Consider the following 16,047-nt stretch of genomic DNA (forward strand, 5'->3'; position numbering starts at 1 on the left):
TTTAAATATCCGTTTATATTTTTTAGAATTTTATTCTCAAAGAGAAAATTTATTTTCTTGATTCTACATGTCACACCAACTGATTTCTTTCATCAAATAGGGGGACATTGTTCCTCATTCCCATTCTTCATCCTGCCCCCATAATGGCCGGAGTTGTAACATTTTATTCCCCAAACTCTTCTCTGAGACCCAGAAAGCAGCTTCTTTCAATCCCTCCACACTCCTGTGGTCATCTGGGCATGCAGCCTCTTCGGAATCTCTAGGACATTCAATCACAAAGCATGAGTTTGAGCCCTTTCTCTCCTAATAAAGAAAGCTGGACAGATTCTAGAGACCCCTATAAAGCCAAGGATTTTTAAAAAAAATATTTTCACCAGCTACATGTGAATTATTCATTGCACCTGCAAGTAAAGTCATAGCTATGCTTTGTAAGTTTTGCATCCAGATTTGCATGATACAAAATATTTGAGGGGAGGCACTGAAATGTGACAGGAAAAAAAAGAGATGTCAATACTATATTGAAAATCTCAGACTTTTCTACCTTCAAAGTAATAAATTCTTAACAATAACTTCAGGTTTAAAAACAAAATATAGTGGTGCTTCATGATGAAACTAGTGTGGGGAGTAGTAACTAGTATTTAATTAATTGGCTGGACAATGTGAAAATTTTGGTGATATATGTAATTACATTTTAGAAATTATAACAAGTTTCGGTGATGATAATATAATATTCAGCTATGTTAGGAAGTGTTTTCTTTTTTCCTTATTGAAGGCTTTTTTTGTTGTTGTTGTTCCAATTCCTTAGGGCACATAAAGTCTTTTTCCTAATTTCAAAATATTTCCATGTAAATGCACTGCTTGATCCAGTGTGTCCAGTAGAGGGCTCTGGAGTAACAGCACAAAAGGTTTTATCTTCAGCTTGTTACAGTGGAATCTCATGTATTTCCTTCATACCTTACCCTTCTAGAGAGCACACCAAGTCACTCAAAATACACAAAGAATTTCGAAGTCTTTTCCCCACACAACATTCAATGTTAGCAAGAAAAAACTGTTACCTTGTTGCAAACATTGCTCTCAGGGATGAGAAAGTTGCTGCATCTTCTTTCAAAGCCTTCAATTCATTTCTAAGTTTTGTCATAGTTTCGGTCACCATTGCTTTTTCGTTTTCATATTTGTTCTTGAGATTAGCTAGTGCCACCTCAGCCGTCTGAAGCAGAAAAAATCATAATGCTTATACAATTTTCCTATCAGGATTTTATATACAGATCTCTTCATGGTGGGCTTATTATTTTCTTTCATAAACGGAAAGTGAAGTTGATTTGGTTAAATTTTATATAAATGTATATACATACTTCGGACACAGGGCAGTTTTTCTGGAATGTCTAACTGCATTACAAATCCATAATGTTGTTAAATTGCCCTAGAAACCAGCTGTGAGCAGAGTCAGTATTAGGGGCTAAGGGAATGACGGCAGTTCAGTATTTAAAACAGATTTATGAGGGTGTGGGATTTTCAGATATGGAGGCAGCCAAAATGAAAGGGCTCTTAACTTCATACAAGAAGAATTTTATCAAGGAGAAGTTAGTGAAGAAGCACAGCTTCCAAATGAGATACGTTAGAACTCAAATATTCCTTTTTTTTTTTTTTAGTTCAGTAAATTTCCCATAACATAAAATTAACCATTTTAAAGCAATCAATTCGGGGCATTTAGTATGTTCATAATATTGGGAAACTGCCACATCTATGTAATTCCAAAACATTTTCATCACCCCCAAAGAAAACCATGTACCCTTTAAGTAGTTACTGCCTACTCTTTCCTCACCGAGCCCTTGCCCACCACCATAAACTCAGATACTCTTGTGCCACCTATGCTCTGTGGACTAGAAACATAAAAGAATAAAAATATAGACCATTACAACTTATAACAGGAGTATATGGCAAACTATACTTCTATATTATTATATTTTTAAGGAAAAAAATCCATAATGAATCAATGATTTTCTTAGTCTTTGCATACAACTTCTTCAAAACAATGAATTAAAGTCAAATTTACTTCTTCACAATCTCCATAAAAGCTGAGAATCCAAAATGTTGAATGAGTTAAAATGTTTGTATGAATTTAAGATTGGGCAGGTCGGAAATTCTTGAAATTGATATTGCTTCAGATCAAGAACTAACTAGCCTGGCCTGATGTTTTACACCTTGATGTCTCAAATGTAGAAGGATTATCTAAAAATTGTAAATTGAATACCTTGTAATTTTTCTCTTTAAAAAAAAAAAAGGCTATGTCTCTGCATCAATCCCAACAAATGTGTTGCTTGATGATTAAAATACAAAAAACAAAACATCAAACCTAGCCTGGTACATAAAGGAAGTAAAAAAAGTTGAATGAATTAATACATGAAATCAGCAACTATTTAGAGTGTGCCCATTTGCTGTATAGCACATTGTATGCATAATGAAGCCAAACTACAAACATACCATTTTTATAAACTATAAACTATAGGATTAAAAAAAAAAAAAAGAAACAAAAACCCTACTACTATCCAGTCAATTCCAACTAATAGCGACCCTATAGGACAGAGTAGAACTGCCTGATTTGGTGAAATTGATTTAGGTTTCCAAGGAGCAGCTGGTGGACTCAAACTGATTACCTTTTGGTTAGGGGCCGAGTTCTTAACTATTCTTAACCAAAAGTATAAGACAGCTGTGTAAATATATCCAATATTAAAGAAAAAGTCCACTATTGATAAAAAGAAATCAATTACTAATGGAATTTTCCAGGAAGACTGCTCTGGTTTTTTACATTTCCTTTGTGGTGGTGCAGTGGTTAAGAGCTATGGCTCCTAACCAAAAGCTCTACAGTCAGAATCTACCAGAGGCTCCTTAGAAACCATATGGGGCAGTTCTATTGTGTCCTATCGCTATGAGTCAGAATCGACTCGACAGCAAATATGGTTTTTTGGTTTTTTTATGCTTGAAATAGATAGCTTCAACGTTCTTATGCAAAGCACTAACTTCTGTAGAGATAGTTTTTTAATTAAAAACAATGTTGGGGTGGGATAGTTTATTAATTTTTTGAATTCAAAGAAGTTTCTTATTAGTTTAGATTACATTTAAGTTCAGATTAAAATGAGAAGTTACTCATAAAATATTTTAGTATGTTCTGTAGTGACATTTTAGAAATATTATAGATTCAGGGAATTATCCATAATACAGAAATGGACCTGCAGAAAAACAACAGATGTTTAGTTTTTAAGAAGTTTAGACACATATCCATAAATTAGAACAGATAATGAAGTTTAAGCTGTGAAAGTAAATATGTAACAAGTTTGTAAGCACACAGAGCTACATGGAGAATGACAGAGGCACAAGATCTGAAGGAGAAGTACAAATTCATTCTACTGTTCGTGAGAAATGCCCAAAAGGATTCAGCTTTGTTTGTAGTTTTGTTTGTCCACAGGCTGTGCTAAGCTTTATCAGAGGTTAAGGAATTTTAAACACTGAATAAGCGAACTTTAAAACTGGGGCTGCTTGGCAGGACTGAATTGGTTAATTTCAGACCTAAACTGAAATTCTGTTTTAAATTAAGCTGCAACTAGGTTTGAAGCTTGCCTCTGTCTTCTACAAAAGACAAGTCGGCTTCCTATGAAAATTTCAATTGCTTGTGACACAAAGGGTGTAGAGACCCTGGCCTGAACTTACGTAAATAATCTTGTTATCTTAACTGCTCTCAGGCAGTTCATCCAGTGAATGCCTAGAAGGCCCTAACTCACTCCCTCCTAGCCAGATGGGCAACGTTTACATTTCAAAATGTTTCCAATTAGAGCTGATTTAATCCCCTTCCTAACCAAATGGTCAACTTTTACATTTCAAGGCCTCCAACTAGGGTTGAACTGGCCAGTCTACAATCAGTCACAAAACCTCCCACATCAGTAATGTCTACACGGTTTGCTTTGAAAATATTGCTTTAGTCAACTTGCACTGAGGAAATAGATTGATGTTAGGAAAGTTTGTAGTTTGCCAACCTCTCATAAATTTTTCCTCCCTTCGCCTGCTCTCCCTTGATGTGAAACCAGTTCGCCTTTGCTCTGCCTGATAAATACCTCACTGCCCACCCTGAAAGCCAGAACGCGTGCTGCCTCTTGTTTGAGGGCCCATGTGAGTCTCCATTTCATGAAATGACCTTATTTGTTTTCCTTGAATAAAATTCTTTGTTATTATTTCTAGCAGAGTGACAATCTAGTATTTTCACTAAGACAATACTTATAACCCATTAGTAGATTTGCTAACGTCTACACTGGCCATATTCCCCGTGTACTCTCAAAACTGACTTTGTAAATAAAGAATCTTTTTTCCAACTACAGAGATTTTCACAACCATTCCTTGAATATATCATCCTATTTCTCACCTCTGTGCCTCTCTACCTATTGTTTCCTCTGCCTGGAATTATTTCTTCCTCTTTTGGAAAACAACCTTCATCCTTTAAGAACCAACTCAATTAAAACTGCTTTTGTGAAGTCCTTTCCGATTCCTCTAGAAGATAGGAATCCCTAGGCGATATAAAAGTTAATGCACACAGCTGCTAAACAAAGGGTTGGAGGTTCAAGTTCACTGAGAGGCACCTCAGAAGAAAGTCCTGGCAATCTACTTCTGAAAAATCAGCCATTCATAACCCTAGGGAGAACAGTTCTACTCTGACACACATGGGATCGCCATGAGTTGGAACTGACTTGGTGGCACTGGTCTAGGAGGCATTAATTGATTTCTCTGCTATGTTCCCATAACTTGGATTACAGCATGCATAACACTGAACTGAAATCGTCTGTTTATGTTCTGACACCTCACTAACCTGTGAGCATCTTTTCTGAATCTCCAGCATCTAGCATGGTTCAGTACATAGTTGGTGCTTCATAAACCTTTACTTCTTGCATCAGAAGTCTATAAAAATAATCCTAAAGTATATTAAAAGATTTATAGAGAATATAAAATGCCAATTTTAAAATAGGAAGATTCCCTTTTTTTTTCTGTATACCACAAAATTCTCACCTTAGCTTTAAGAATGAACATTTTAGAATGTGTAAATATAATGGATGCCATTTGTGGATACTTGAAGCTATTTACGGTATATAAGCATTACAGTGACAGGCCCAACACCATTAAAATGCATACCAAATGCATGACTAGAAATACATTTTCCTTTAATTACTGAGCACATTAGGGATGTGACTCTACTGCACTGCAAATGGTATCATAAACCACTGTGAAAATAAGAATTTAGCCAGAAATGCTTTGGTCTACTCTGCGTTCCTACGGGATTGTTTATACACTAGTGCTTGTTACGTTCTATCCTCTAAATAGTTACAGGCATGTGCTGAATTCCTACTAAACAAAAATGAAACCATTGAGTTGATCCTGGCTCACAGCAACCCCATGTGTTTCAAAGTAGAAATGAGCTCCATAGGGTTTTCAAAGGCTGTGACCTTTCAGAAGTAGATCACCAGGACTTTCTTCTGAAGCACCTGAGTAGATTCAAACTGCCAACCTTTTTGTTAGTGGCCGAGCACTTACCCGTTTATGCTACCTAGGGACTCGTCCTACTAGATTGTTGTTAGCTGCCATCAAGTCGATTCTGACTCATGATGACCCTACTTAGTGGCTTTTGTAACTATGTAATCAATGAATGCTTGTTCCTGAGTTATTCTCTTTTGGCTGATCAACTATGCTTATCTATACCTATGTCAGTTAAGCACCTCGGCATGTTTACGGATCTAGGATTCCCGACTGAGGTTGGTTAATATTCAGCTTTCAGGAAGACATCAGAGGCCTTATCTGTATGGCTTTTCCAAGGATGCCCCAGGATATTACGTCCTTGATAAAATTTGTGTGGGCCTCATCTGATATGGTATTGGTTATTTATGACCACATTGAATCTTTGGGTCTTTGGATTATAGTGGAGCTTATGGTAACAAATTTCTTCATTCTAACATCAAACTGGAGTCAGATTTCTCACAAGTTCTTAATTTATCCTAATCTTTTCTCTTTCTCTGAAGTAGTGGCACAAAATAAGGTCTAATTTTGCCCTTAGATTTATACAAAACATGTTTCTAGAGTGAACAGTATTGCTTCTGGCATAGACCTCCACTTTTATATCAATGGACTTTGAAAACTAAAGGCACTAGAAAACTGCATTGTAGATGGTAACCCCCAGACAAGGAGAAGGAACTTTGAATCTGAGATTAACGCTCCCTCTCCAGAGAGTGAGCACCATGATCCTCTACTAGTCACTGGCACCGCTTGTACTTGCAAGGAGGCGTTTGATGCTTTGTTGTTTCTCTTTACCACCAACATTTATTCAACACCCTTCTTAAATATGTGTCTTTCAAGACTATCTTTTCAGATAAACTAAACAGAGGTTAAAAATATTTTTCTGCCTATATTCCACAGCACTCTCACCCAAGGTGGAAGACAAATTCAGTTATCAATGAGGTCCAGGAATTCATGTTGTACAATTCCTACTTATTCCAGAAGGACAAGTTCTATGGTTTGAAAAAAAAAATTTCCTACTGCTTAAGCTATGACCCAGGTGAATTAACACCCTAAGTTTTGGTTTTTTAAGTAAGTCTTAATTTCAGATATGTGGTCACTAGTAGAGGTCACGTTTGCTTGCACGTGCTCTCTCTCTCAATTTCTTATACTGCTAACACGCCCCCGAATGATTTGGTTTGGTGGTAACGATCTGTTTTCAAGTATGTCACTCAGTTTCTCATACAGCGGTCTCGTTTTTCATACCTGAGTCTCTGACTCAATCACTCATCTAGTACTTTGTTTCTCTAAGTCTGGGATGAAGGACATCTGCTATCTTGTTAGCACTTCTAAAAAGTGAGTCTTGAATTTGAACCCCCAACTCCAAAGCTGGGATCTATTTACTGGCTGACAGACCTCCCTCATCTTGCCTATACTATGACTCCCCTCTGTTGCTCCAGCTGCTGGCCAGTGTTTGTCTTTCTTGCTGCATCTCCTTGATGTACGCTGCACACCAGCCTGGCCTGCCACCTCTCCATCTGTTGTACCCACACTCACTGACTGCCAGGCTCCATCTAAGCACCACCCGAACTTCCTCTCTGCATCTGCAACTGGATCTTTTCTTCTGTTCCTACTTTAACTTCCTTACCTCCACCTCCACCGAAGAAGCCCTGGTGGCACAACAGTTAAGAGCTTGGCTGCTAACTAAAAGGTTGGTGGTTTGAACCCCCCCGGTGGCTCCATAGGAGAAAGACCTGGCCATCTGCTTCTGTAAAGATTACAGCCTAGAAAACCCTATGGGGCAGTTCTATTCTGCACACATGGGGTCACTATGAGTCAGAACCAAGTCGATGGCACCCAGCAACAACCTCCACCTAGCTGGGCATAGCTACTATTTCATCCATTCACTCACTTAAAAATAAGTTAAGTTTTGACTAGCATTGTGAATGTAGTTTGTTTTATTCCTCCACTGACCAGGAATCTGACTCTCATTCTGTTGACAGTGGGTACTCAACAAAATCAAGGAATAAATTAGCTAAGAGAGCTTTGACTAGCATTCTTTGTCAACTGAGTGAGATTACCTGTTTGTTGGCTTTCAACACTGCCCTCAACGTGGCAATCTGCTCTCGTTTTGTGCTCAGCAGGGACTTCAGCTTGAGGAGCTCTTCCATTAAGCCTTCCTTGTCTTTATCGATCATGGGTGCCAGCTCCCGTGCTGCTGCTCTTTGGCGAGACAGTTGCAAGGACCGGTCTACAGCTTTCTGCAGATGCTTGATTTGGTCCCGGATTATGGCATTAAGGTTGTAGATATTCATTGGCTCTTTACGGATGTCACTTGTATCCAGTACTGGAGATGACGGTGGGGCAGTAATAACAGGAGAGATTGTGGGAGTCTTAGTTGGACTTGGTTCTTTGCTGGCCTCTGCATTTTCTTTTGAAACTGGTTCAGATGAGGTCCTTGTTTCTACCGGGGATGACACACCCCGCCTGGCTAACCGTGGAGACAAAAGTCCCCTGGGATCATCAGGCCCTTTCAGACTGCCACTGCGGGTGACTCTGCTTTGCCTATAGTAGTCCAGCATAACTCTGTTGGGAGTTTCATTATTACACAGACAAACGTGGTGGTAAAGCTGAGCTAGCTCCTCACTAAATGTTACTAACTCATCCTGGGCTGTATTAAGGGTATTGTGGTTTTCGTTGGCTATACTGGTTATCCTTTCCAACTCCTTCTCCATGTGGACCATCTTCTCACCACTCTCTTTGGTGGTCTTCTCAAGGCTTGTCACCTGCTCATCATACATCTGGATCTTACTCTCATACTTGGCCTTCTCGTCAGTATAGTTTTCTACAGATTTATTATATTTCTCCTTTAAGGCCTTAATTTCAGCTTTCAAATCGATCACCTCAGTTACTGCCACCCTGTACTTGCACTCAAGGATCTCTAAACCATTGATATCCACCTCATAGTCATGGGCCTCTTCCCCTGAGTCCCGGCCCTTCTCCCCGTCCAGCTCCTTGAGCTCTTTGCTGCTCTGCAGGCCCCTCATGGCATTGACATGCTCTGTTAGCCGGTGCACCCGTTCGTGCTGCTCTGTCAGTGCCCCCTTGGTGTGTTCCAGCTGCGTTTGTGACTCCTGGAGGTTGGCCAGAAGAATAGCCTTTTCCCGCTCTACCTGCAATGGCAAAAGAAAGTCAATGAATGATGTCAATGCAATGCCAATGGTGAACTTAATCCATTCACTGTCAGGTACGTCTACATTTTAAACAACTGCAGCAGAGCCAAAGTTCCCATTATTTCAGATTAAACTGGAGTGTATTCAATTGACTTTAGTAATGTAACCTTATTTTACAGGTTCTGGTAAGTCAATATAAAAATATATAATATTAAAAGAATTAGGCTGCATACATTACCTATTCACACTCTTATGTACCATACAAATACAAACTCATGGAACTTGAATGTTATTCAACAATCTTTCTTTTATCTTTTAGCACCTTGGGAAAACATAAAATGACTTCAAGAGATAAGCACAGTATTTGGCACTGGTTTTATTTTGGGGACTGTAGAGGACATCTGGTCCTTAGTTCAAGTGGGACAAGTGACAGTCTTAAGGTACTTATGAACCATCATCTTCCTCCCAGAACACAACCCAAAATCAGGTTTAAAACCTAAGGCTTTAACTTAATGAATAATGCCGAATACCTTAACCATTCCCCTAACAATAAACATTTAATCCCCAAAATAGACATGTACTCACTTTGATAATTTTCAATATGAAGTCACAGAATCTAGAGCTTTAAAGTTAAAAGAACAATTTATAAATCATTTCAATTCCTTCAGTCCAAACTAGGAATTTTTAAAATTATCAATTAATTTGAATAACATGACACTTTTATTATTGTACAGGTGGCAAACATTATTATATAATGACAAATATTCAGGCCTCTATATAAAATATTGTCCCATTAAACATAGGTATATAAGGAATTATAATATGAGAATTTTAAAAAACATTTTCTCTTATTCCATATGGGTAACCACTATTATGAATTAGAAGCTGTAAAATATTTATAATGTAAATGTTTTTCCATAAACAAATTATATTGTTTACAGTTTAAAAGCATTACATAAAAGCTATCATGCTGTTCATATCCTCCTGTACTTGCTTTTTCTTTCTTCTTCTTTATTTAATTTTTAATAAACCATCATGAAACTTGCTTTAAGGATAATGGATTGATGTTGAATGTCTTTACATCTAAAAGTCTTTACATCTAAAGACTTCAACTTTCAAATTTTCCTAGATTATACATTAAATCTCTCCAAACTTCTAAATTCCTAGGAGGCAAATAAAGTTATTACGTTTAATTAATATTTATTTTAACCATCATATTACTTTGGAATATATGTATGTATATATATGTATGTGTATGTATAACAGAATAGGAGGTTTATGATCCTTTGTAGTTCTTAATGTCCTTCATATAATTATCATGTATAGACAGTCCTCACTTTGCAAGATTACAATATGCATGAATTTCAGTTAACATAGTTTAATTAAAACACCAAACCCACCCAAACCAAACCCACTGCCGTCAAGTCGATTCTGAATCATAGTGACCCTACAGGACAGAGGAGATCTTCCTCATAAGGTTTCCAAGGCTGTAATCTTTATGGAAGCAGATGGCTACATCTTTCTCCTTCGGAGTGGCTGGTGGGTTCACACTGCCAACCTTCCGGTTAGCAGCCAAGTGCTTAACCAAGAGCCACCGGGGCACCAATTAAAACACCAGTTTCCCCAAAATATGGTTCAAATTTCAGTTACCAGGTATATTAACTGTGAGTAAAACATAAAGTACAAACTTTGCTGCTAGCTTTTCAGTCCACAGATCACCATGTAATACCATCACAATCAGTGACCAGTCCCATGACTTCTTTCAAAGTCTGTTTTCTGTTATTCAGTTCATGCAGCAAAGTGTATAGTTGTGCTGTCTTATTGTTTCCCAATGATAAACCAACAAGACATTTCACAAAAATGAGAAATTGTAAAAGGAAATTAGCCAAAAAAGATGAAAACGCAGCAAAGAGTAATAATGCTGGAAGTGAAATAAAATCAAAGTTATAGAAGAAATAGCCAATGTTGGGAATGCTGACACAGCGCCATTCGAGAGACTCAGATATGCAGCCAAAGGAACTCAGTGAAGGTCAACTTACAGATATAAACCACTTGTCATCAAGTGGATTGCAACTCATAGCGACCCCATGTGTGTCAGAGCAGAACTGTGCTCCACAGGGTTTTTAATGGCTAATTTTGAGTTGCCTCAGGGTGGACTTGAACCTCCAATCTTTCTGTTAGCAGCCAAGCATGTCAATAATCTGCACTACCCAGGGACTCCACTTACAGACATGAATGAGGACGATGGCTGGGACACACAGGAGGAAGATGTCCTAGAAGAAGTGACGCCAGCACATTCAATATATTCTCAGAGTTATTTCAAGATTTTGAAAATGCAAAGGATAAAATGTTGGAAGCTGGTCCAAACTTAGAAATTTCTGAGTATGATAATTCAACAACACCTAGAAAAGATATTCACCCAGTATCCTAAGTTATACAACATGAAGACAAGTTGAACTACACTTGATAAGCTTTTTACAAAGAAATCAAATACTTTAATTCTCAATGTTTCTAATGTTATAAACGACAGTGTACTAAATCAATAATTTTACCATTTTAAAAATTTCCCTGTACTTTTATAACTAACAGTAAGAGAGTTTTGAATGTTTTGACAAAAGACTTTAAAGGTCACAATACAATTGTAATTTTCCCTGTTAATTATTAATATTATTTTGCATGAGCTCAGTTAGCAGTCATTTTTATAGTTCCACACCACGGTGCAAAGCCTGTATACTATAATCAGTATATTAGAACTTACAATATAGTTTTGTTACTTAAAATTATTGTCTAGAGGCTTTTAAATTGTAGCTTTGATTTTATAGCAGAGTGTTTGGCCATATATATGTCAGGAATACAAAAATCCATGAGAAAATAATACTGATCTTTAGGTAATCCCATTTACAATATATTTTTGAGCAATGCACTATGGCCTATGTGAAGCACCTTGTTAATTAGTTTAACTCATCCCTTCCCTGTTTGCTGTGGTGTTTGAGACATAGATATTTTAGAAAGACAAGTTCTGGGTAATCTGTATTAATATATTCATCTCAGCCCAAGAAGTAGCAGTCGGCTTTAGAGATTTCAAGCTAAATATGTTCATATAAAAAACATAAAAATTTCCCTAAAGACACACTCAAGTAATTCTTTGTATCTCAAGCCATAATTACATCTGAAGATAAGAAGTAATATTCATAAAACTTGATCTGGAAAGTTCTTTGTTCTCCCTTTCTTTTAATAGGCAAAACATTTAGAGTCCAGAAAAATTTGGCTGGTTCTAAAAAAGTAACCAGTCCAAAGTCACCCAGTCAGCTCCCCACCCAGAATTGTAGACTATTGCGTGTTCAGATATGTTTCAAGCAACAGTCATAGATTTAAATATCACCCTAAATCTGGGATATTGGGAAGGACTCATGTTAGTATTTTCCTTCCAGAACTTAAAACACTTTCTTTCAGTGGACATTTTAAAACAAGATCACAAAACCTCTCTTCATAAAATAAAACCATCTACAGGAATTCATTGTATAAATGACCACCAATATCTTCTAAATAAAATAGCTTTATAATCTCATGGCCTTGACAAATAACCCATATTTCAAACTCATTCATTTCAGTTTTATTATGCGCTATGGCTGCAGAAACCAAAATATTCCAAAAAATAGTATGGTAGGTAAAGAACTGAGGCTGTGGCATCAGAGAATTCTGGTGTCAAGCCTTATCACCAACATTTAGTTAGCTATGTGATTCTGTGCACGCTTCAGTTTCTTTATCTATAAAATGCGCTTAATAGTGTCTGCCTCACAGAGACATTTTGATGAGTAAAGGAGTTAGTGAATTTAGAACTCAAGGCATAGTAGTAATATCTGTTAACACATTGTTAGCTGTGACCCAGTTCTCACGACCAATGCTTTTACAGTACAAAAACATCTGTTTTCACAAATTTGTACCTGTATGTGCAAAAGTTACTCATTGATTTCAGAGTCAGGATGTATCTGAATACAAATCCTCTTGGCTGGGTCTTCATTAGCTATAATGAATTGTATCTCCATACCTGAAAATGAGTTTATTTACTCAAAGTACTGGGCAATAATTTTACGTGAGAAACCAGGTTATTTTGTTGTATGGTATTCAATGAATGTTGTTGTTGTTAGGTGCCGTCAAGTCGGTTCTGACTCATAGTGACCCTACGTACAACCAAACAAAGCACTGCTTGGTTCTGTGCCATCCTCACAATCATTCTTATGCGTGAGCCCCTTGTTGCAGCCACTGTGTCAATCCATCTCATTGACAGTCTTCCTCTTTTTCACTGACCCTCTACTCTACCAAGCATGATGTCCTTCTCCAGGGACTGGTCCTTCATGATAACATGTCCAAAGTAACTGCGACATAATCTCACCATCCTTGGTTCCAAGGAGCATTCTGCCTGTACTTCTTCGAAGACTGATTTGTTTGTTCTTCTGGCAGTCCGTGGTATACTCAATATTCTTCACCAACACCATAATTCAAAGGCATCAATTCTTTGTCAGTCTTCCTTATTCACTGTCCAGCTTTCATATGCATACGAGGCAACTGAAAATATCATGGCTTGGGTCGGGCACACCTTAGTACTTAAAGTGACGTCTTTGCTTTTTAACACTTTAAAGAGATCTTTTGCAGCAGATTTGCCCAATGCAATGCATCTTTTGATATCTTTTAATTTTTTTTTTTTTTTTACTGTACTTTAGATAAAGGTTTACAGAGCAAATAGTTTCTCATTAAACAGTACACATATTGTTTTATGACATTGGTTAACAACACCACGACATGTCAACACTCTCCCTTCTTGACCTTGGGTTCCCTATTATCGGCTTTCCTGTCCCCTCCCGCCTTCTAGTCCTTGTCCCTGGGCTGTTGTGCCCCATTAGTCTCGTTTTGTTTTATGGGGTTGTCTAATCTTTGGCTAAAGGGTGAACCTTGGGAGTGACTTCATTACTGAGCTAAAAGGGTGTCCGGGGCCATTCTCTCAGGGTTTCTCCAGTCTCTGTCAAGCCAGTAAGTCTGGTCTTTTTTTATGAGTCAGAATTTTGTTCTATATTTTTCTCCAGCTCTGTCTGGGACCCTCTGTTGTGATCCCTGTCAGAGCAGTCAGTGGTGGTAGCTAGGGACCATCTAGTTGTACTGGACTCAGTCTGGTGGAGGCCGTGGTAGTTGTGGCCACTTATTCCTTTGGACTAATCTTTTCCTTGTATCTTGTTTTCTTCATTCTCCCTTGCTCTTGAAGATGTGAGACTAGTGGGGTATCTTAGATGGCTGTTCACAAGCTTTTAAGACCCTAGACACTACTCACCAATGTAGAATGTAGAACATTTTCTTTATAAACTATGTTATGCCAATTGAGCTAGATGTTCCCCGAGACCATGGTCCCCACAGCCCTCCGCCCAGGAATTCAGTCCCTCAGGGAGTGTGGATGTGTCTATGGAGCTTCCATGACGTTTCCTTGTACAAGCTGTGCTGGCTTCCCCAGTACTGTGTACTGTCTTACCCTTCACCAAAGCTACCACTTATCGATTGCCCCATCCCTCCCATCCCTTGTAACCATAAAAGATTTTTTCTTTTTGTGTGTAATACCCTTTATAGGAGATTTTACAGTAGTGGTCTCATACAATATTTGTCCTTTTGTGATTGATATATTTCACTCAGCATACTGTCCTCCAGTTTCACCATGTCAGGAAAGGCTTTACAGATTATTGTTCTTTATTGTTGCACAGTACTCCACTGTGTGTATGTACCATAGTTTATCCATTCATCTGTCGACGGGCATCTAGGTTGTTTCCATCTTTTTGCTATTGTGAATAATGCTGCAATGAACATGGATGTGCATATGTCTACTCGTGTGATGGCTCTTACTTCTCTAGGATATATTCCTCAGAGTGGGATTGCTGGATCGTACGGTATTTCTATTTCTAGCTTTCTAGGGAAGCACCATATCGTTTTCCAAAATGGTTGTATCATTTTGCATTCCCACCAGCAGTGTGTAAGAGTTCTGATCTCCCCACAGCCTCTCTAACATTTGTTACTTTCAGTTTTTTTTTGATTCATTCCAGTAACGCAGGGGTGAGATGGTATCTCATTGTGGTTTTGATTTGCATTTCTCTAATGGCTAGTGATTGGGAGCATTTCCGCATGTGTCTGTTGGCCACTTGAATGTCTTCTTTGCTGAAGTGTTTGTTCATTTCCTTTGCCCATTTTTTAATGGATTATTTGTATTTTCATTGTAGAAGTGTTGGATTTTCTGCAAGATTTTACACATTAGACCGTTGTCTGACCTGTAATGGCCAAAAATTTTTTCCCAGTCTGTAGTTCTCTTTTTATTCTTTTGGTGAAGTCTTTTGATGAGCTTAACTGTTTGATTTTTAGAAGATCCCAGTTATCTATCTTATCTTCTGGAGTTTGTGTGTTGTTGGTTATGGTTTGCATCCTGTTAATGCTGGGTATTAGGCCTCTAGTGTTGATTCTATTTTTTCTTCTGTGAACTTTATAGTTTTTGGCTTTATATTTAGGTCTTTGATACATTTTGAATTAGTTTTTGTATATCGTGTGAGGTATGGGTCTTGTTTCATTTTTTTGCAGATGGACATCCAGTTTTGCCAGCACCATTTGTTAAAAAGACTGTTCCCCATTTGATGGACTTTGGTCCCTTGTCAAAGATCAGGTAACGGTAGGTGGATGGATTCACATCTGGGTTCTCAATTCTGTTCCATTGGTCAATGTATCAGTCATTGTACCAGTAGCAGGCTGTTTTGACTACTGTAGCTATATAGTAGGTTCTGAGGTCAGGTAGTGTTAGTCCTTATACTTTATTCTTCTTCTTCAATAGTGCTTTACATAACCAGGACTTCTTCCCTCTCCATATAAAGTTAATGATTAGTTTTTCCATCTCTTTAAAGAATGTTGTTGGTATTTGGATCAGAATTGCATTGTATTTGTAAATTGCTTTGGATAGAATTGTCATTTTGACAATGTTGAGTCTACCTGTCCATAAGCATGGTATGTTTTTCCATTTATGTAGATCTCTTTGGATTTCCTGTAGTAGTGTTTTGTAGTTTTCTTTGTAAAGGTCTTTTACATCCCTGGTTAGATTTATTGCTAACTATTTTTTTAGGGGCTATTACAAATGGTATTATTTTCCTGATTTCCTTTTCATAGTTCTCTTTATCAGTATACAGGAATCCAACTCATTTTTGTATGTTTATCTTATATCCTGCTACTCTGCTGAATCTTTCTGTTAGATCCAGTAGTCTTCTCATGGAGTCTTTAGAGTTTCATATGTATAGTATCATGCATCCACAAGTAGGGACAGTATCATATCATC

General features: G+C 37.7%; 1 protein-coding gene across 1 annotated transcript in view; it reads right to left on the minus strand.

The window, feature by feature from the left end:
* The window catches only part of BICD1 (BICD cargo adaptor 1), a 75,810-nt gene that overhangs the window by 35,994 nt on the left and 23,769 nt on the right, over window positions 1-16,047 (minus strand). The window contains exons 3-4 of the mRNA XM_023725208.1: window positions 7,608-8,699; window positions 1,056-1,207 (exon numbers count right to left, since the gene is read on the minus strand). Of these exons, the coding sequence (XP_023580976.1) occupies window positions 1,056-1,207; window positions 7,608-8,699 (1,244 nt within the window). The remainder of the gene's footprint in view (window positions 1-1,055; window positions 1,208-7,607; window positions 8,700-16,047) is intronic.

Source organism: Trichechus manatus, unplaced genomic scaffold, assembly GCF_000243295.1.
Source record: "Trichechus manatus latirostris isolate Lorelei unplaced genomic scaffold, TriManLat1.0 scaffold00292, whole genome shotgun sequence".
In the NCBI taxonomy this organism is placed as follows: domain Eukaryota; kingdom Metazoa; phylum Chordata; class Mammalia; order Sirenia; family Trichechidae; genus Trichechus; species Trichechus manatus.